Source organism: Stegodyphus dumicola, chromosome 5 (genome assembly GCF_044657685.1).
Source record: "Stegodyphus dumicola isolate Sdum_Otavi_A_Nest chromosome 5, ASM4465768v1".
Lineage (NCBI taxonomy): Eukaryota > Metazoa > Arthropoda > Arachnida > Araneae > Eresidae > Stegodyphus > Stegodyphus dumicola.
This window is the reverse complement of record NC_140772.1, coordinates 64,157,159-64,178,589: the sequence shown is the minus strand read 5'-3', so window position 1 is coordinate 64,178,589 and position 21,431 is coordinate 64,157,159. Positions and strand designations below refer to the sequence as shown.

General features: G+C 32.2%; 1 protein-coding gene across 1 annotated transcript; it reads right to left on the bottom strand.

Moving 5' to 3' along the window:
• Positions 1–686: 686 nt before the first annotated feature.
• On the bottom strand, positions 687–18,315 carry LOC118189940 (atrial natriuretic peptide receptor 3-like). The gene is made up of 2 exons (XM_035360666.2): positions 18,143–18,315; positions 687–2,455 (listed from the first exon to the last, which is right to left on the bottom strand). Exon 2 carries the CDS (start codon positions 1,497–1,499, stop codon positions 687–689), a length of 813 nt encoding a protein of 270 aa, XP_035216557.1. The 5' UTR covers positions 1,500–2,455; positions 18,143–18,315.
• Positions 18,316–21,431: the final 3,116 nt, after the last annotated feature.

The window sequence follows — 21,431 nt, the reverse complement described above, 5'->3', positions numbered from 1 at the left end:
CTGCGTGAGACTTACTTAGGTAAATTTCACAATATATGAAACAGAGCCGGGTGCACTTGTTACGTGACATAGAATACGGCAATAATATATGGCACAACACAAAAATAAATGCTGAAACAAAACAATTATGCTACTAAACAACGAAATTTTAAGGAAACATTAGATTATGCATCATAACATTATTATCAACATTGCTAACTAAGTACAGTTAATACTTTTAATATTCTTGTAAGCCACATTTTGGATTTATATTTGGTCATTTAATCCTGTATTTGATCATTGCTACAATTTATTGAAATTTACATGTCGGGATTTGAGTTGGAAATAGGATTTAGCGTTAGCATTTCACTAAGATACCGATAAGCCTGCGTTAAGTAATTTTTTTAATTACAAGTATACTTGAATTAACCAATATTATGTATAGCTAAATTCAGTCTTTTTATCGAAACATGACTGATAACACAATGTACTGAAATCCCAAATTACTATTCTAATTTAATTTTTTATCTTTTGCATACAATAAACTTATATAATAAAATTTATCCCCAATAAAATTTTGAAATTCTGAATTCTATTTCAACGCCATCTAAGCAATGTTACTTTCGAAATTTCTGTGAATATTCATTTATACAGCTGCATAATGAGTGTGATTATAAACTAGCTTCTATAATTATGGAGCAAGTACTTTAATCATATATCATGAGAAGTAAAATACGGCTAAAAATTAATTTTAAAATATGCTTACCTCCATATTCTGCTCCTATTACATCCTTAGCAACTTTAATTGCATCTTCCGTGATTAGATCTGGTGTGAGTTTGTGCATATGTAACGTAAAGTTTTTCCATACAGAAATAACTTCGTTTAACGCTTGCATAGCCAAAGCGCAATAGTGATCTTTCATTACTTCAGGCCGTCCATTCATTTCATACAAGAGCAAAAGTTTTAGCCAGTTAAACTTCTGGAAGATTCCTTTTAATGTTTTTGCCATCCCATCAAATGTCCATCCTGTTCGCACAAGCATATGGTATTCAGAATCATTGGCTCTTCTGTCTTTAGCATTAAAATCATATGCCAGTGCTCCTGCTGTTATCATAGGAACGTGCATGAACTTCAACAGACGTGCAACTGGTGCTACAATGTAATCACAAAGAGGTCCTAAATATACATTAAGAGGCAACTCTACAAATGATTTGATGGATTCCCAAACGCCGTAACCCAAATCACATCCAGTATCCCTATACTCAAGTTCGAAATCCATTCCTCGAAGTAACCCTCTTTCCTGAATACGTTTCATAGTGAAGTTGATAACTGGTGCTACTTTGTTGTAAGAGGCTAGATAAAAGTTGTCTTTTGGAAGAAGCAAAACGACAGATATTTTTTTCGGATCGGTATGATTTTTCTTGCAAGGAAGGTGATGCAAACACTGAGTATTTTCAAACAATGCAATGAATAAAATGAGACCAAAAAAGGTAAGTACTCCTGCCTCAGTTTTATCCATAACTGAGGGCACTGACTATGCGCTTAGGAAAAGACAACTTCTTAAAAGTGCCCTCTATTATTTTTCCAAAGTCACTTCAAACACCAAACACCGAGATACTGTGCTGTTATATGTACTCAGTAATTCTGTTACTGCTTCATAAAATTTAATTAAGTTATCTGAAAAATAATATTAAATATCTACTTGATATTCTCTTTTTTGAACGCGATATGATTCTTAAAGCAATATTTACCTTTGAAATAAAAGTTTTATATTAATGAATGAATCACACACAAATGCAGAAAATAATCCTTTGTTAACGGAAAAGTTGCCTGTTTCCTTTCACTTTTTCGTCGACTTCTATTTTTTCATGATCTCTGCAGTGAGTACTAACTTATCTCTGAACTAACATGGCTAGTTCTAATTAGCAGAATGCGTTAATAGTAAAAATATATCAAGGAAGTTGTAATTATAATAACAATTTTCTTATTTAGACATATATATATATATATATATATATATATATATAGTATAAATTCTAAATAAAATTGAAAAATCTTCAAATTATTGAGCCAATTTCAGTAAATATGGTATCACATACCTAAAATTCGAAGATGCCAAGTGATTTTTGCTATAATTTGGCATTCAACACATATATTGATGTATATCATATTAAGGTTGCTACATGAAATATACGAAAATATGCAGAGTAACCATTCTTGAAGCAGGTAGATATTCTAAAAGTTCTGTATTTTATAGTGATAAAGTCAAGTATCAGAAGACAGTAAAAATGCTAAGAAGTTTGAAAAGCTTTTGCCATCTAGTCCTCACCTGTCTGTTATTGATGAGAGCAAAACGGGAATATTCTGTGCATCAAAAACTCAATTTGTGCAGCCGGCTTGACGTTACGAATTTCCGGTTCCTCATTGATTTTTTTACTTCCGGTTTCCGTGCTGTTCTGTCATAATACTTTTTATCTGAAAAAGAACCAAAAATAGATAAGTTAGGATCCCATTACTTGGAAAATATGGAGGATGAACTGTTTTTAGACTTCTAGGAAAAAGGGAAAGTCCTTTATTCTCCAATTAGCAAGTTGTTTTTTATTTAAATTTATTTAAATGAGCTGTTAATGTCGTCAAATCTCTTTAAGCTATCAGCTGAACAATACAGAACTCTGCTTATTGTTTCTTTGTCATCTACATAAATATGACAAAGTATACGACGGCTATCTGCTTAAAGGCAGAGATACTTTCGTCGATGAATTTCTATGTGAAATGGCTCATATCACACATGAGGAAAAACATGAAAACACTCATTACAATCAATTCTGTCGGATCTAAACAGAGTAAACAATATATAGCGGTTTTAGCCTCTCAGCTACTGATCGAATTCTACTCTGTTTATCTTTAAAACATTGAATCATGAAGTTCGAATTCATCTGAATTAATTATCCATAAGCAATCCGTTTACTTATTTAAGCATTAAATTCCTCCTTCTCATTTTCTCTTTTACACTGTTTTTGCTTTTATTTTTGTTACAAGTATTTAACTTCCAAAAGCTATTCAACAGACATATAAATTCAAAAATGTGTATTCCGGTAAAGCTACAGCAGAATGCTTACAGCATTTGAAGAAGAACCTTGAGAAAATAAATAAATAGTAAAACAATACGAAATTGTTAATTTCTCAGTTTTATTTTTAAAAAAATTAAATAATCATAGATAATAAAATAAAGAAACTTTCATTAATGTAAATAGATATTTCCTAACACTTCTAAAGAAATGTGAACAACACTCGAAGTGATTATCTTTCAGATTTAGATGCAAATAATTCTTCCCCTTTCGAAATGAATAGTTTTAGCATTAAGCAAAATCTCCAGAAGCTAATGCAGTAATAAGAACACGTATATTGCATCTTCTAACTGCCCTTTTCTGATTAAGTAGATTAGAAGAACATGGAAGAGGGATGAACACTGGCAACTCGACTGGAATTTGAAACTCCCGAAAAAAAGGCATTATGTTTTAGTGTAGTGTGTTTTCTTTGTTTGCCGCATAGGTAACGTGAATGTGAATTTATCCTTAGGTAGTTCTCCATGAAGACGTCCTTTCCTTAGGCAGATAGTTCTCGAGTACTGTGCAGTGTTTGACTACGGAATTATACACACCTAAAAAATATTTTAATGTCTAATTTTGCGCAATACTGAAGTATAATGGGATAAGTCAATTATTTCTGTTTCCTTCGCTAAATAAAATTCTGGATTTAACGATAAAATCTAAAAGAATTCAGAAATTACCCTCTTAATATATGAACTTAATATCGAAGGGGATTATTATCGAGGTTTCGGCAGTAAGATGTCAGAAGCATCTTACTGCCGAACTTACCTTACTGTGTCTCTTCCTAATGCACTGAATTATAATTTTACTAAATTTTGCAATATTAGATTTGAATTTCGTTCTTTAATTGTTCTGGAACATTACTGGAGTAATGCATTTAAATGAATTTATATGATTTAAATATATTAATTGGTAAGTGCATTTAACAATACTCAGGCAAATGCTAGTGCGTTAGGCACGTACAGTTATGTGTCACTTGGAGGCAGAAAGTATTAAAGCTATTAACAGAATAAATCAAAACGAAAAGCCTGTGATAGCAAACCGACAAAAAGTTATCAAAATTTTCCCTAAAATGTTAAAAATAACTGGTATAAGTGAACCATTTCAGAATATTTAGTAATGATATTTATTAATGCTTACCACTGGGTCCGTCTATTAGTGCATATAAATGAGAAACTTTTGTGGTACTCTATACAGCTCTCTTTCTGCCTTGAGAATGGCAGTTCTTTTTAAGAGATTTTTAGTGCGATCTGATAGTCAGAGGTCATACAATGGATCATACATTTCGGATGCTGAAGCGAAGATTTTCACGTAGAACCATTTTTAAAAGAGTATCGTGACTACAAAAATTGCTTCAAAAATTAGAACTGGCGACAGGACAGGAAGATGTGGGCGAGACACAATTTTGCCATTGGTCTTACAGCTATAGTGCCACGGCACTAAATATACATTTTCGCCCTAATTTTAATGAAGAATACTCCGAAGGAAGGATCTGAAAATATCCCGCTTCTTTATTTTTATTACCAAACCACTCGAAAGAACTCGGCTCGCTAGTATTTTAAGTGTTTCTATGCTTCACAAGCTTTATACGGTTTCAAATAATCATGCCATCGCTAACATTTTCACCAGACCCAACTATATGGCAGCCAGCCATATAGTTGTCTTGCCAATTCACCCAAAACTGTCTAACTTATATACCGATTAAGTCAAACAGCTTTGGGTGAATTGGACAAACATCCGTTGGCAAAAATCATTTTATTCGCTAAGGGTACAATTTTGCCTCAAGTAAAAAACTGAATTAAGCAAGAAATATCGGAAATTAATACCGAGGAGTGAAAAAAGTTGGGAAGATTATGGAACATTCCTCTTATTAAATGGACTTTAGAAACCGGCACCTAACTGGGTATCAAGTTAATTAGATTTAGTCAAATGTTCATGGCACCACAGAGAGCTATGCAGCTCATCTAGGTTTCTCAATTCAGATCCTGGACACTTGGTCACTGGGAAGGATTAAATTAATCTGAACCATCGTTTCGAATAGTTGCAAGCGAAAACATCGTCACAAAAACATAGCGGGCGAAAACGTCCAAGAGGTAAAAACATTCTTGTATAAAACAGCGTGAGAAAAAAGAAAGTAAGAAGAAACATTGCAGTCCTAAGATAGCGTGGGATAAAACATCATTGGCCAAAAAAAAAGGCGGTTAAAAACATAAAAGTTTTAAAATATCGTTGCGGAAAATATCATGGTTAAAAAAAAAGCACATGCAAATCATCGCAAGTTAATTAGAAATTTAATTTAGTCAAATAACAAAAATCAACGTTGTATTTTCAAATTTCCACAAGACTAGTTTCGATGGTTTTACTGAACCTCAGCTACTAAATGAAAATGAACGAGATAAGATACAGTAAACCGGTCAGAATGATTCTGGACATTCGCAGCTATACCTCACCAGACACCAGAGCCTTTACTACTGACTAGCGAAAGTATGCCAAAGCTCTCAGCAGCATTCAGTACACCATACCCACAATACATACGATGGATGATATTGACAGCTTGGTTCAGACTTTCACAACATTTATTACAGTACAAAGTCCAAAATCCGGACGTCCATTATCCGAAATAATCTAAAATCCAGACCTCAAAGCCACAAACGTTTTATTTATTTTTTTTTTATTGGTATGCTTTACGCATGCGCATTTGATTTTCGCTTCCACAATAAACGTGTGGAGATTTTTAGTTAAAAATTCCGATTCTTAATTTCAATTAGGCACTAAATACAATACATCGTTGTGGAAAAACAATAATGTAAGCATAAATTTGTGAGATGAATAATTTGGTTCGGCAGCTAAGTGTCTACATGACATCACATCTCAAACCGAAACATTCACCTATTCTATATCCCTGACGCCGACTTGGCGAGTCATTATTTATTATATTTTGCTTTTAACACCGCATGTTTATCAATACACAGTGGCGGCTCGTAATAAGCACTGTGGAACTGCAGCACCCCCTATTTCCAGTTATTATTATTTTTAATATTTAATATAGTGTGCCCTTTAGTCTTTAATTCTTTCTTTATACTTTTACAATAGATAATATTTAAGCTTAATGTCAGTAGCCATCCCCCACTTTGTACAAAAGTCTTTGGAACTGCGCGCTTCACAGTTCCAGCAACATGGTGTTTGGCTGTTGTGCGCATGCGCACACAGAAAGCAGCACGCAAGCCGGGCAGAGAGAATAGCACTGTCGGCTCTTGCAGTGCCGAAATTCTGGCATGTTATTGGAAACGTGATTTCTTTTTACTCCACGCATGTGGTATTCCTCCACAAGGTGGAACTTCATCATACGGAACATAAACAGAGTTCATGAAAATTTGGCACCTTTAAAATATTGCCTTACTGAAATTCAATCAACATCAAATGCAAAACAACAACAACAAATGTTCCTATTGCAAAAGCAACAGGAATTTTAAAATATCTAAATGGTGATAATTTCCAGTTTTTTTAGAGCTTTTTTATCAGATGCCTCATGTTAAAATAATATACAACTAAATGCAATCCAGAGAAATTAGTGTGTTTAAAGTTAACGAATATATAACAAATTTCAAAACTGCTATTTTAGAATTAAGAAACTCAAAGTACTGGGAGAATATTTGAAAGACACTGATTGCAGAAGCTAAGGAAATATGTAAATATGTGACTTTATACTATGTATTGATATAATGCACATTCTTCCACTAAACACTTAGCAGCTGCTAAATTGTTAAACAAGAAATGCTTCGCTAGTATTAGGAATGAACATTCTACAGAAGAAGTAGTACTGACCACTGAAGCATATCCAATGATTGACAAAAAAAAAAGCTTGAAACTGAGCTAAAAGTATTCTTTTGTAGGTCTGATATCCATGAATACTGGAAATTAATTGGGGTACTGAAATTTATCATCGAAAATAATCTAGATGCTCTTAGTGAAATTACGAAACTGATAAAAATTCTCTTGAGAATTCCCATAACTACATCAGAGGCAGAACGCTGCTTTTCAAAATTGAAAACTTTTCTAAGAAGTGCTAGGAATTCGGAAATACTAAATGCGTTTGCATGGCTTTCAATAAAGAAAAATTTCCTCAGTTGTCATCCAGAGACCAAGGAGAAAATTATTGATCTTTTCGCGCAAATTAAAACAAGAAGAATGGATTTCATTTTTAAATGAATAGACAAACATTGAACGGTAACAATTTTGGTTAAAGTAATTAAGAAATGTTTAATTTTTTCCTTGTAAGATTTCATGAAGTTTCAAAATAAATTTTCTTTTTATAAATGTTTGTTTCCTTTTAGACAATTTTAAAACAAAGGTTAAATTTTTTTGGAACAGCACCCCCCACTAATTTTAGCCACGAGCCGCCACTGTCAATACATGACAGCTTCAGTAATAACTCATGCAGTGATAACTAATATAAAAAAGTCTAAACTTTTTTTATATTAGTTTAGACATCAATATGTGATGTCTAAACTAATATAAACTTTTCTGCTAACATTACGCTTGGCGAGGAGGAAAAATTCAAAAAATTCTTTTCATATGCTAAAAGTAGATTTTGTTAATGAAACTCATAGGCCAAAAGATTACATTTAGTGCTATTTTAATTAAGAATAACTTATATGTTATTCAACATAAACCCAGAAGCGGCGGCAGAATATGTCGGCACCGGACGGCAGAATTTAGGGAAGACAAAATTTGGGGAATTTGGGGAAGCACCGAGTGGCAAGGAGTTTTTATGATTTAGGGAAAGCATAGGGACCCAAAGTTTAGGCACGGTGAAAATTTAGAACTTAGGAAAGTGCTTTGTAGCAGAATTTAGGACCCGTAGAAACTGCACCAGGCGGTATCGAGCGCCGGCCCTAGATAAAGCTTTAAGTATATGTGGGAGTTTATTTATTCAGGACTCGGATTAGTTTGAAGCATGTGCAAGAAATAAACTTAGGTATAGTAAATAACTAATACAGTTCAGGCTTAATTCAGTACGCAATAGGAGCAAGACAAAATTTAGTGAAACAACTTGGCTTTCGTCGCCAATCTTGTGATACGCAGCCAATAATGTATAACGGACGCTATTAAGCTAAACTAAAATTATCTTAACTGATTCTAAGGCATTTCAGTTAATGTAGCAGACTGCGCTGCTCCTTAATCTTTTAATTTGATCCAGCTTATTTTTTTGCAGACTGTTATTATTACAGCAATTTTATAAACATTAAGCTTGAACTTTCGATTATATCGAAAAGAGTTTCCAGTTCTGGAGCTGCCAAAGGATCTACAAAGTGAAACCATGTTTCGATGTCCATTAAACAAAAAATGGAATTGCTGCAAAAAATGGGTAAAGGCATATCCGTCTCAAAATTATGAGAGGAGTATGGCTTTATAACGTCAACAGTACATGACATAAGAAAAAGGAACTTTCAGAATTTTTTATGGAAGCAACTTAAACAACTTACATTGAAAAATAAATATTAAGCTGTTTTTAATACACTTTAGATCATTATTGTTCTTTATTTCATAAATTACGATTCCATATTTTTAATTGTATAATTTCTGCATACCATTTTACCAGATTTGAATTGATAATCTATTATCCGGAAAAATCCCAAATTCGGAATCGCCGAAGTTCCGACGAGTCTGGATTTTGGACTTTGTACTGTATTAGAGCCTATGCCAATGCTCAGAAGGAGGCTCCCAAAAGACATATCTTCCGAAGCAAAGAGCTAAAGCAGCTGATCACCCAGCGGAACGCAGCAAGGAGACAATTTCAACGTACCCGTAACCGGGAAGACAAACAAGCATTCAATCGTCTCTCAAATGCTGTCAAGTCTCTATTGGACACCCAAGAACAACAAAGCTGGACCAGATACCTCAATGCACTCTCCAGAGATGATAACTCACTGTGGAAAGTACACGAAATGCTACAATAAAATTCCGCCCCTCAACGGACCCTTTACAGAGAAATTGAGAAAGCAGAACTCTTAGCTCAGCATCTGCAAACTCAATTTCGCACAAGCAACATTCATGACACTATAACAGAAAACCTTGGTCACCAGTTTCACTCCACCTTCTCAACAAATACATGCACAGACAACATCATTCCAGCCTTACCGTTAGAAGTCTATGCCACCGTCAAAAGACTCAAGAAAAGCAAAAGCCTCGGTATTGATGCTATCACAAATAGTATGATCAAGAAATTCCCGGTCAAGACCATCTTCATGCTAACTAAAATTTGCAATGTTTTCCTCACCTGGCAATGGAAAACAGCTAAGATTATACTTATCCTCAAGCCTGGTAAACCTGCGTCGGAACCTGGATCTTATAGACCAATAAGCCTATTATCATCAATAACAAAATATGTGAAGCTATTATACTCAAAAGAATCAACGAATTTCTGGACTCCAACAATGTTATTATTCCGCATCAGTTCGGGTTCAGACGACATCTCTCCACGATCAACCAACTCTACTGAGTGGTAGAAACTATTGCAGAGGGAATGGCTAACCGGAAAGTGACTGGTAGTTTGTTCCTCGACATTGTCAAGGCTTTTGATCGAGTTTGTTTGGATGGCCTCACTTACAAAATACACATCCTGGGCTACATCATAAACATTATTAATTCCTAACTAACAGGCAGACACTTCGTTGTTCATGTCTCTGGCACAAATTCCACAAGCCATGTCATCATGGCTGTCATCCCACAAGGATCTTTGCTCGGACCGACACTTTTTAATATTTACGTAAACGACATACCTTCCACACACGACACAGCATTAGCTATGTATGCAAACGATACAGCGGTCCTCGTACAAAGTGCATTTCCACGTCCAGTTATACAGCGACTACAAAATTACATACACACGCTAGAGACTTGGCTCTCCAAGTGGAAGATCCTCGTCAACGTGGAAAAAACAGCAGCTATTATGTTTACGAAGAAGACCAACTCCAAAAAAAAAAAAAAAAAAAAAAAAACCTGAAGTTCTATGGCACTGTTATTCCCTGGGGCAAGCAAGTTCCTTATCTTGGGGTGATCCTCAATAAGTCACTTACGTGGTCCCCGCACATTACATCTGTTATCCTGAAGTTTCGAGTTCGTAAAGACAAACTATACCCCTTAATTGCTCGAAACAGTATATTATCTATTGACAACAAGTCCATCCTACGTCCACTTTTGTATTATGCAAGTCTAGTTTGGGCATATACCAAGAAAACTAATTGGAAAAGATTGCAAGTCTGCCAAAATACTGTTCTACGACAAATTGTAAATGCTGAATGCTATGTAAGGAATAATAGAATATATGAAGAGTTTGGCATTGAGTTATTGCGCACTCATTATTATAACTTAGCCAAAAAAATGTCATGAAAGGCAGCAAAATATTGATAATCCCAGTATTAAAATCTGTGATTACAAATACAAAAGTTTGGAAAATATGGATAGGCCTATGGCTCAACTAAATGTATGGATCATGTAATATGCAACTCTAATAATTTTACATATGTGTTTATTTATGTATTTATTTTCATTCCTCTTATCTGCTACACTTCGAATTTTCTGTCTGCATTCTCATTTTTGTGTATGATATAAATATATGTATATAATTATTCCAAGTTCATGTTTTGTATTTTATAATTCTTCATGGATTCAATTTGCTTATTTTTGCACTACCTCATTCTTGTCACAGTCACCAGTTCCTCGCACTAATTTAGACAGAAACTCCATTGTTATTAATACGTTAACAAGTATTCCTATCTGACCTTAACAAAATTATTTAAAAAAAAATAACCTATTCGATTTAACTTTCGGTCATTCTATACCACCTTTCGAAATGATCAAATTGTTCTACAAGGGGTAGAACCTTGGCTCAAACACTCTGGTGTCTCAAACACCGTTCTACAGAGAAAAATATATAATCAAAAGATAAGATAAGGATGGCTGGACAGGACTTAGATTACTGGCGCAATTTATTGATGGAACAAGAAAACTAAAAGATAATTTCCTTAAGGGCTGAAGATAAAGATGGATTGAAATTAGGATCGTTAACTAGAACAGAAAGATTTTTTCGAATGTGAAACTGCTAGGATTTTGAACTGCTTTATATTCGACAACGATAATGTTTTAGAACTGCAACGTTTTCTAACTTGCTTTCTTCCCCCCCCCCCGATGTTTTTGGTCGACACCGTTTCGAATAGATCAGCGGTTCTCAACCTCTTGACTAACACGTACCATCTAAACAAAAAATGAAAAACTTTAGTACCACCACTACATTTTACAATGATTATTTTTCAATTTCTCAATAGAAATATTTTAAAAAAATACATTTTACCATTTGCACAACTTATTGGCTATTTGTATTAAATATGCACACATAAAAAATATTACATTGAAAATTGGTACTACTTTAATTATCGAAATTTAAGTTATAATTCTTTAATTCTAAAATTTAAGTGTGAAGTTTGGACCACCTATTTAATGGAGATCAATTTCTTTATGTCTGGTCTTACTTCCCTTAGTTTTAACAGCAAATCAAGATCCACTTTTCTCTTTGTTCCGTATTTATTTTTCAAATAGAAATAGAAGAAAATCCTTGCTCCATCCTCAAATACAAACAGGTTGCGGATAAAGGTGCGGTGCAATGGCCGAAACTGCTGCACAAAACCCCGATTGCTCTACAGGATTGAAATGAACTTCTAACTAAAGTTCTGACAAAAACATGAATAAGACAAAAACATTAACAATTGCAGTTCATGACAATGTGAGACTTGGGATACATTTAGTCCCGTAATTTCAGAAACTTGTTAACTTGCGCTATCACTATTAACATTATACACGAGGAGTGTAGTTCTAGAGGGGCCAATATGCCCATAGCTCTAGCAGGAAAGCCCTGGCTTTCCTCAAGAAACCACCTTACATCCTGGCTGCCAAATCGTTTTCTAACTCACTGTGTCGCTACCTGCGCTGAACTCCAGGGGAGGGCAGAAGATTCCTTCACTCATACCTAACAAAAATGTCCACATTCTGACCCTGATGAAAAAACTTCTTTTATCCCTTTGTCCTTTGGAGTGACTTTCGAGGCTACAACCGGAAACATTAACAAAGACACCTGGTTGCACCAGGATTTCTCCTCTCGTCTGAAATAAGTATCATTGTATTCGGAAATCATTCATCCTAGACAAAGAACCCTTATGCGACCTTATCACAAAGGCAATAAAAATTTAACAGCTTTATTTGAAATGCCTATAAAAACTTTTTTTCGGTTCAGCTAAAAATTAACAAATGAGTTAATTTTGAAATTTTCAGTTAGAGTTCGATCACAGGAAATTTCTGTCCATTTTTCTTTTTTTTCACGAGATAAAATTTCAGGTACATTTGAACAAAATGGATTTCTAATCCAATTTTATTTTTCATAATCCTCGGGAAAATAAATGTTGAAATTATTTATTAATGAAAAACAATGTTTTCTGATGTCGCATGCTAATTGTTCTTTTACTTTCAAATTATTTTCGGTTAGAAAACTTTCTAAGAGTGGTAAAAAGCTTAAAATATTATTATTTAAGTCTGATTATTAGATCGAGTTTTTTTAGCATTGCATTTATTGTACCTCTCATAGTAAACAAATTAACACTTTGTCCGTGTAATCCTAAATTTAATTCATTTAACTTTTCAAAAATACCAGCTAATTATGCTAAACGCGCCAATCATCATTCACTAATTTAACATTTCTGCAATTCAAATTTTGAATCACAGAGGAAAATTTAAATTTCTTATCGAAGTTAAAAAAAAAAAGATTTAAAACTTTGCCTCTGGATAACCACCTTATTTCGGATGTAACAAAAGCGTTTCATGTTCACTGCCGATCTCTTGGCATCAAATCGCAGATATTCTGAAATTTAAAGCTTTTAGTAAAATTAACTATTTTCATGGCTTAATTGAAAACGATTTTCAGATTTTTGGGCACTGCTTTCGCTACTAAATCTTCATGAATGGAGCAAAGAGTAAATTTATTTTCAGGTACGACTTTCTTTGTTTGAGAAATAATGTTTATTAACGGGAATGTTTTTCTGTTAATGCCCGAGCTCCATCACTACATACGGCAATGCACTTATTCCAAGGGATATCATTGTCAGACACAAAATTGTCAATTACTTTGAAAACTTCACTTTTAAACGCTCTATAATGAACAGATTCACAAAATAAATACTCTTTGGCAATTCTTTTATCTTTATCGAAACGTATGTAAACTAATAATTGGACAAAATTCGTTATATCAATACTTTCGTCCTATTGCAGTGCGAAATGCTCACTATGTTTTATTTTTTTAATAAGTGTCCCTTTTATGGAATTTACCAATTCATGAATTTGTCGACTTACTTTTCATTTGATAACGGAATATTATTATCATTAACCGCTTTTTCGTCGAATAATATTAAAACGATATTTTTAGCTGCTGCCAACACAGCTTTCTCCAAAGTGTGAACCTGCCCAGTTTAACAATTCTTAGGCTTATTAAGTAACTAGCTTCCAAAGCTATTTTCACTCTAAATAACAAAATCTTTCATTACTTGTTTATTATTTTTTAATTCCGATAATTTCGTCTTAAAATGTTCTCCAGATTTATCCTTTAAACTGCCATGCTTAGATTAAAGATGTGTTACAAATATTTAAAAGTGCAATGTATAAGTTCTTCAAAAATAAAAGATGATGATCTCAATCGCGCAGAAAAGTAAGGAATACATAGCAATAAAAAAACAAAATACCTGCTGTTAGAGACAGCACTATTACCTGTAAATGGTTCTAACTGAAATGGTAAAAAATGGTTCTAACTGAAAACAGAGCAATATGAGCCCAGAAATGCTGGCGATATAAAGTGTGGACATGCTAATAAATCTATCAATTCTAAAAGAATTAATGAGATACTATTAACCTTTTTATAGGAACTTATTTTTATTTCCTATTAAATACAACATCCATTCCTATTACATCTTTTTAAAACATCATTTACGACAAATTTTCTTATATCTACGGCTAAAAGAATATCTATAAAAATAAAAATGGAATATTTTACTAAAGTCTATGAGCGGCTATTGACCTTGAACGAAGCTCAGATCCCAAACATTTACGAGTATTAGAGAAAAAAATTAAACAGGATGTTGAGGTACTTAATTTTTGAATTTAATACTTTAAAATACTTTGTTACTTTGCGTACCGCTAATTTTTCTCTTGCGTACTACCGGTTGAGAATAGCTGGAACAGATGAAAGGATCTGCCTGTAGGAAAAAAAACTGATCAGTTTACTATGAATCTCACATATCAACAGGAAACTATATATACTGTTGTGGTTATGTAATAGTAAGAAATTGGAATAGCTGGCATTTAGTGGAAACTGTGGTATATCTGGAAATGTCTCTGACATGTGCGTATCCTTTCTGATTTGAGACACTCGGTTATGCCCTATGTTCATTCTAATTGAGTTTAGATTCTTCTAATTGGACGTAGAGGGGCATTGTTTAGAGTTTGGAATATTTCTAAAAGCTTTTAAGTTTTCGACGTTATAGAAAATATTTGGAATGCAATCCATAACGTCACTGGCCACAAGAAACTTGCATCTCAAATTCTAAAGAATTAGGAACTACTCTACAAAAAATATACTATTCGTTACCTGCAGAATATTCCCATGTACTCCTGAAGTCCATTTTTCTGCATTTTTAAGACACAATAAAGGGCGTACTATGGTTAGGATGCCATCCTTAAAGACATCTGATTATCTAAGAAATATCGTAGTGTTTCTTCTTTAGAGAAAAACAAGTTATCGCTAAAACGCAACTCAAGGTAAATAATAGCGTTTGTTAGAAAGTTTTCCAAAAAAGTATAAAATTCAAATTTTGAATAAATAATAATAAAAAGTAAATAAGGCTAAAAATAAAGTCAGTATAGGTATAAAAAAGGTATATCTTTAGGTATAAAAAATACCAATGAATGCTTTACTAATTTTACTACATTTTATAATGCATCATTTTTAAGCTGTTTTCAACCTAATAGACATAGCAAGTTAATTTCGATTTTTTAATGACATCGAAGCTTAAGATGTTAGTAAATAAAGTTTTTTTCACTGTCTTACCTGGTATTTCGAAACTTATGAAAGTTCATTGATTTTTTTTTTTTTTTTAATTTACCGAAGTTACCTTTCTTGTACAAGAAATACAATATACTGATTTTCATATTATCCATGATGTCAAACTCATTTTCTTCCTAACTTCATATATAATCCACATTCTTTCAACTAATACTGAATTTTTAGCAGTTTTCCTCAGATTATCCCTAACTTCTTTTACGAGAGTTTGAACAACTGAAATTTTGAAGAATTAAAGGTCTGTCTTTTCTGACTCTTTGAAAAATTGGAAAAGAAAACTAGGGATAAATTGTAAGTACATATAATGAATAAAATTAAGTATTTCTTTCGTATTATCCCGTCGACCGGAAATGTTGGAAACTGTCTGAAGATTAAAGTAGACGGTGATTCCACCAAAGTTGAGCCAATCGTTTCTGACACCTCTTTATTTAATAAGCAATCGCACATCCCTCTTTATTTACTTAAAGCAAACGGAGATAATTACAAATATAAATTACAAACAACAGATATAAATTACAAATTCAGCACATAAAAAATCTGTATAGATATTAGTCCACGCTTTTAGATTAATAGACAAAGCAATTCATTAAAATATACGCCAGTTATGACAACGGTCAAAAATTTCCTAAGGCATTCAAAATAACAACAAAATAGTCATGTTCTGATTTTATCAGTGGTTCTGTTCAGTAAACTATAAGCTTCCCGCTGATAATTGTGCCAATCTATAATTTTGACGTCGATATTCAGCTGTTCTATTCCCCATTCAAAAAATGTTAATTCTCTAGACCGGATAATGAGCCGGAGTGCAGTCACAAATGTGATTCTACAGCCCACAAACCACATTTTTCTTCAAATAGATATTCTCTTGTCACAAGTTTTCATGTTGCGTCACAATTATTTATGTTTTTTCAAATAAAATACCATATCATATTCATTAATACACACATTTTATGGTAAGATACCACAACTTTGAAAATAATCCACTGCTTGCTGTTTTGTAGAAAACAGGTCCTAAATTTTAATCATTTTTTTCTAAAATTGCAAGGAAAAAATACAGCAGTAAAATTAATTTATAGCCTGGGTCATAATAACAAAAATTGACGGGAATGAATCACGGTTACATCAAACCAAAACCCATCTGTTGTGAGTATGTTGTGGCATCATGATTATCCATAGCTGGCTCTAAATCACTCTATTTGGCGGCAGATTCACTTTTAACAGAATAATACGCAAGTACTAATTAATTTAAAAATTCACTAAATTAATAACTCTGAAAAAGAAATGTACAGAAAATACACTGTATCAAAAGTTCTAATGCAATCAACTTGCATAAAAACACGTAAAAATCAATAACAATGGAACTAAATATAGTGACAAGTAGCTTCTTATCTAAACAAATAACAGTTATGATTTTCAGCAATTATAAAATATAGCTATTAATTGTATGCTCCTGTTTTTAAATAAAGAAAAGTAATAATAAAATGTATATTTTGAAATAATCATTTATTTAGGCTTCAAATAATAACAATAATGTTATTTGTAGGATAATTTTTATTTAAACTGAATTTTTAAGCCTAATAATTTGTCTACATCTGCACTATACAGTTTCCAAAAATTCTTGTTTATTAACAAAAAACATAGAAGAGTAAGAAGTTTACATTTAATATTACTATATCTATGACAGCCGACGATAGCAGAGTGCCAAATGCTTAGTTAAATGTCTACGCTATAAAATATGAAATACCGTTTAGATTTAATTAAATTACAACAAATTATTTGTGAATAACTTAATGTACATCGAATGCGTTTTATAAATAATTCAAAAATTTAAACTTAGCAGAGAAGAATGATCCTTCAGTGCCATTTTCTAATCATCAATCATCAGAGAACTTTACAAAAGCGGATTCCAAACTGAGGCCCAAATCAAACTCTTTTTTTTTTTAATTTTACTCCTTGTTCATGCAAATTTTGCAGTTTTCTTCGTATGCAGTGTAAATACGAGTTAACTTCAAGATTTCATCACTCAGAGCAAAAAGTCTTCTTCGGTGCCCTTTCATGCAGTGTTAGCATAAAGTAAAAAAAGCTTAGTTGAACCACTTTTGGACGCAGTTGGTGCAAGATTAAATCAAACGCTCGAGGTTTGGATGCCTCTATAGCTCCCTCTTATATGACGTTCACTACTTAAATGTACGAAGAATGCAACTTAGACCTTATTCCACATTACACAACATTAATAAGACTCGGATCACAGATTCATGCATTGTAAGTGGATACCAAAAATCTTCAATTAATAATACATCGTAAAAAGTAGGCAGATAAATATTTATGGACTCCTTTCTGCTCATTCACCAAAAACAAAAATTTAATTTAAATGTATTTCTCTTAATTTAGAATTTTGTTGACTATAACTTTAGTTACCAAAACAAGCTGACATCAAGGAAAATATACTTGTCTAACAAAGAAATTCTAATTTGGCATATTCAGTCATAAAGCCAGTGTTATTAGTTCTGTTTGTATATTTCTGTCACGTGATTAAAGTGAAAAAATTTAATAACATCTATTTTTGTAAAGGTTTTACAATAAAAGTTGTTAAATTTTGTGAAATATTTAACAAAAAAAAAAAAAAAAAACTAAAACTGAATTGCCACTATTTTGATGTTTTAATGTTTATTTTCATTACTTTGGCTTATCAGAAGTATTAAATGAAAATTATTAATATTTTTAAGATTTTCTTAGTTAAAATATTTCTCCTTTTATGTAACAGATGAAAATTAGCTAACTAAAACAGAAAAAAGAAAAGAAATTGATAAATGCTTTAAACGAATACTAATGCTCGAAAATTATTGTTTTGTTTCAAGCTTTTAGTTAAGTAATGAATCTGATTTCAAATCTTACCTTTCCCATAATAATACCGGCAGAAAACTTTCCTGAAACACGTACGTTCCAAAAATACAAATCTAATCTCTAGAACAATGAATAGTTAAAAATCCTACATTTTTTTAATGTGTCGGTTTCATTTCCAAATGCTTTACCGAGACGCATATTTTAAAAAATACCTTTCCATAGAGACTGCCTAAAGAGTACTACTTTTCTACCAAAGTAACAGCTAAAATCTGGAATAACTTTGTTGAAATTTCCTTCCCTAATGATTGTTTTGGAAAAAAGCCAAAGGGTAAAAAGGTTGCTGATTTAAAAAAACCATCCATAAACTCCTGAATATCAGGTTGTAACTCCTAAATGTAAATAAGGAAACAAGAAAGGGTTAGAGTTTAGTCATATTTCTATATATAAATCTCAGAAAAATTATTACTACTATATTTTTATAACAGTTTGAAAGCATATTAAAATACATACTACTTGGAGAAATTACTCAGTTCATTTCGTATCCTGGTTTGGTTAAAGCTTAAACTCCACATAACAAAAGTTACAACTCTACATAACGTTTGATTTTTGCTGAATCATGTGATATTTAAGAATTTGTTTAAAGCTGAATAAAAAAAAAAAAAAAAAAAAAAGACTGTGTTTCTGAATTTCTTATATCTTTCTCTTCTCTGTTTTTAAATATTTTCTTATTTAGTGATCGTGAGTTCAGTATTATTTGCCAAGTAATTGCAGTATTCTCTGGTTCCTTTTCATGGTACTTAATTCTCCTATTTACACAATCTGCTGCTCCTTTTGTACTGCGTAATAAAATTTTATACCCCTTTTAAATTTCACTTGATCACAGAAAATTTGCCTTATAATAAAAAAAAAAACCGGTATCACTAAAATTACTGATAAATGTGACTGCTTCTGAGTGTCGTTTTAGATGAAACTTTTAACCATAATTTATAAATTCAATTTTGGGCCATTCATAAAGTCACTGTACTTGAATTCTTAAATATATGTAAGTACTTGTGTTCAACAGTAATAACCATTGTCTATGACAGATATGTAAATTTCTATTTTTATGTTAAAAGAAAATTTATTTGTCATAACGTACATATAACAAGCTTACTCTTATCTTAATATTGAAATTTTTATTCTTCTGAACAGGAAAATAACAAGAAAGATCAATTGGCTTTATTTCGAACTTTATATTAGTGAAATGAAATCAGTACTTACCCGAGACTGTGAACTGGGTGAACAAAAATTAAACTTGTTCGCAAATGTTAAAATTTAAATTAGTCGTAGAAAACACATGTTTTGATATTTAAAATATACTTAAAATGTCAAAGGATATACTAATAATATAAAAGGTTACATTTAAAACTTACATAAATTATATTGAAATGCATCTGCGTTTAAAAGAGGTATAGTAGGAAAAAAATTAATATTTAAAAGCACAAAAACATGTAAAAAATCAGAAAGGTTTCAGATTTTAAATTACGTCTAAAGGGGCGTTTTTTTAATGTTTTGTGTGTTACCTTTATTTATTAAACATCATGTTCTTTGCACTTAAACCATAAAATTCAATTCAATAGCAATGTCGCAAAATAATTTTAAAATGAGCCTATCTTTAGAATTTCCGATACACAGTTCCGCACGCTGGAGATATAAAGGTCTTTTTCGCCCCGTAGAGTGTTGCCGTTGCTCGCTTTTAAATCGTTGAGTTTGTTACTCAAAAATTTGTTAAAGTTTTAGGAAATCGATAATAAAACAAATTCCAAATTTCAATTTTGGTCTTCCACATGCCCATATTCATAGGAGGATTACGTCGTTCAAAATTCGATGGCTTTATGTACCGTTGTTTTATCACAATGCGAGAAATAGACATACATTTATGCAGATTTTTTGATTATTCATTTTCTTCAAATATAATGCAAGACTCTAACATTTGGTAGCAACAATTTGAAAAGTGAAACGGACATTTACAGTGATTCAACGCAAAATTGCAAAACGAAAGTAATAGTCCTTCAGGGACAAAGCCCTTTTGGACTAAATATTTCTTTTTTTTTTTTTTTTTCTTTTTTCATTATTTAGAAACGGTTAAGCGCGTCAAACTATTTGAATATATTTATATAGTTACCCAAAATACAGATATATGTCTTGCAGAAATTGTATTTAAAGAAATGGAATTAAATTTATTGTAATTTTAATGGATAAAAAATGCAACACAGTTAGTTTACCTTGAGAGCTATAATAAACATAAAGAAGGAAATTATTTAAAGTGAATAAATAAACTTTAAACTCATGCATAAAAGGTATGAAAGTCTGTGACAAATAAAAATTTTTACATCTATTTAAATTTGATTTTTAAATATTCCTCGTAAATTTCATGATTTCTTTCAGATTTTTTTATGGTAAAAATTTGTGAAAAGCCGCATTTTTAATTTTTTTACGCTGTAAAGCACTCTGTCTCAAAATGAGTTAATGTTATATAATATTTAAAAGCCAGCGTGAATAAATGCTTACAGGATGTGGAGGGCAATAAAACTCTCCATGCCCTATTATTTTTATATTTTATAATTTCATGGTTTTGAAAGTCGTGGATTTAAAAAATCACTCATTTTCATGAATACGTGCATTTTACTAATCTCGTTTAAGTAAATTCCTTTTATATACTGCTAAAAACTATGAAAGATTGAAAAAAAAGGCGATAGCTGGCATGTTGTGTTACCGATTTCGTTACGAAATGACGGCGTAAGAAGCTTTGGAAATGCTTATCTCTTGGTATCCAATCGCCAGCGTATGTTACTAATGCCACTGCAAAGCGTAAAGTCTTTAAACAACAATTTTCTCCCAAAGTGATACATAAATGATGTAAACAAATAGAAACTTTAGGACATACCTTAAAGGGAAAAAATTTGGCACTGAGATGCGGAAGTACATAGACCAGATCTTCGACTTGAAACATGCCTGGTTATTCCAACGAGGAGTAGTGCAAAATGGCTCTCTTGTACGAGGAATGCGGTCTTTGGACAAGTGGGGCTGTGCCACTAGTATGCATTACATTTCCTTAATCGTTTTCATCCTATTACGGTTATTATCATCAATATCCTTCATCCACTTAGAGAAATAGGTGAGCATTACAAGCAATTTTGCTGCGGTGGTCGGAGGCGTCTTCGTGCAAAGCTTTATTTCACTGCCCCTATCCGATATAAGAGAATATGAAAGCCAAAATAAAGTTAATTAAGTAATTTTTATTAATGTAATATATAAATATTCTATATACATATGCGTATGATCGGATACAAACTAGGCA

Bases quoted from the DNA above. Each gene is read 5' to 3' on its own strand.
- LOC118189940 (XM_035360666.2), bottom strand. From the start codon at position 1,499: ATGGATAAAACTGAGGCAGGAGTACTTACCTTTTTTGGTCTCATTTTA.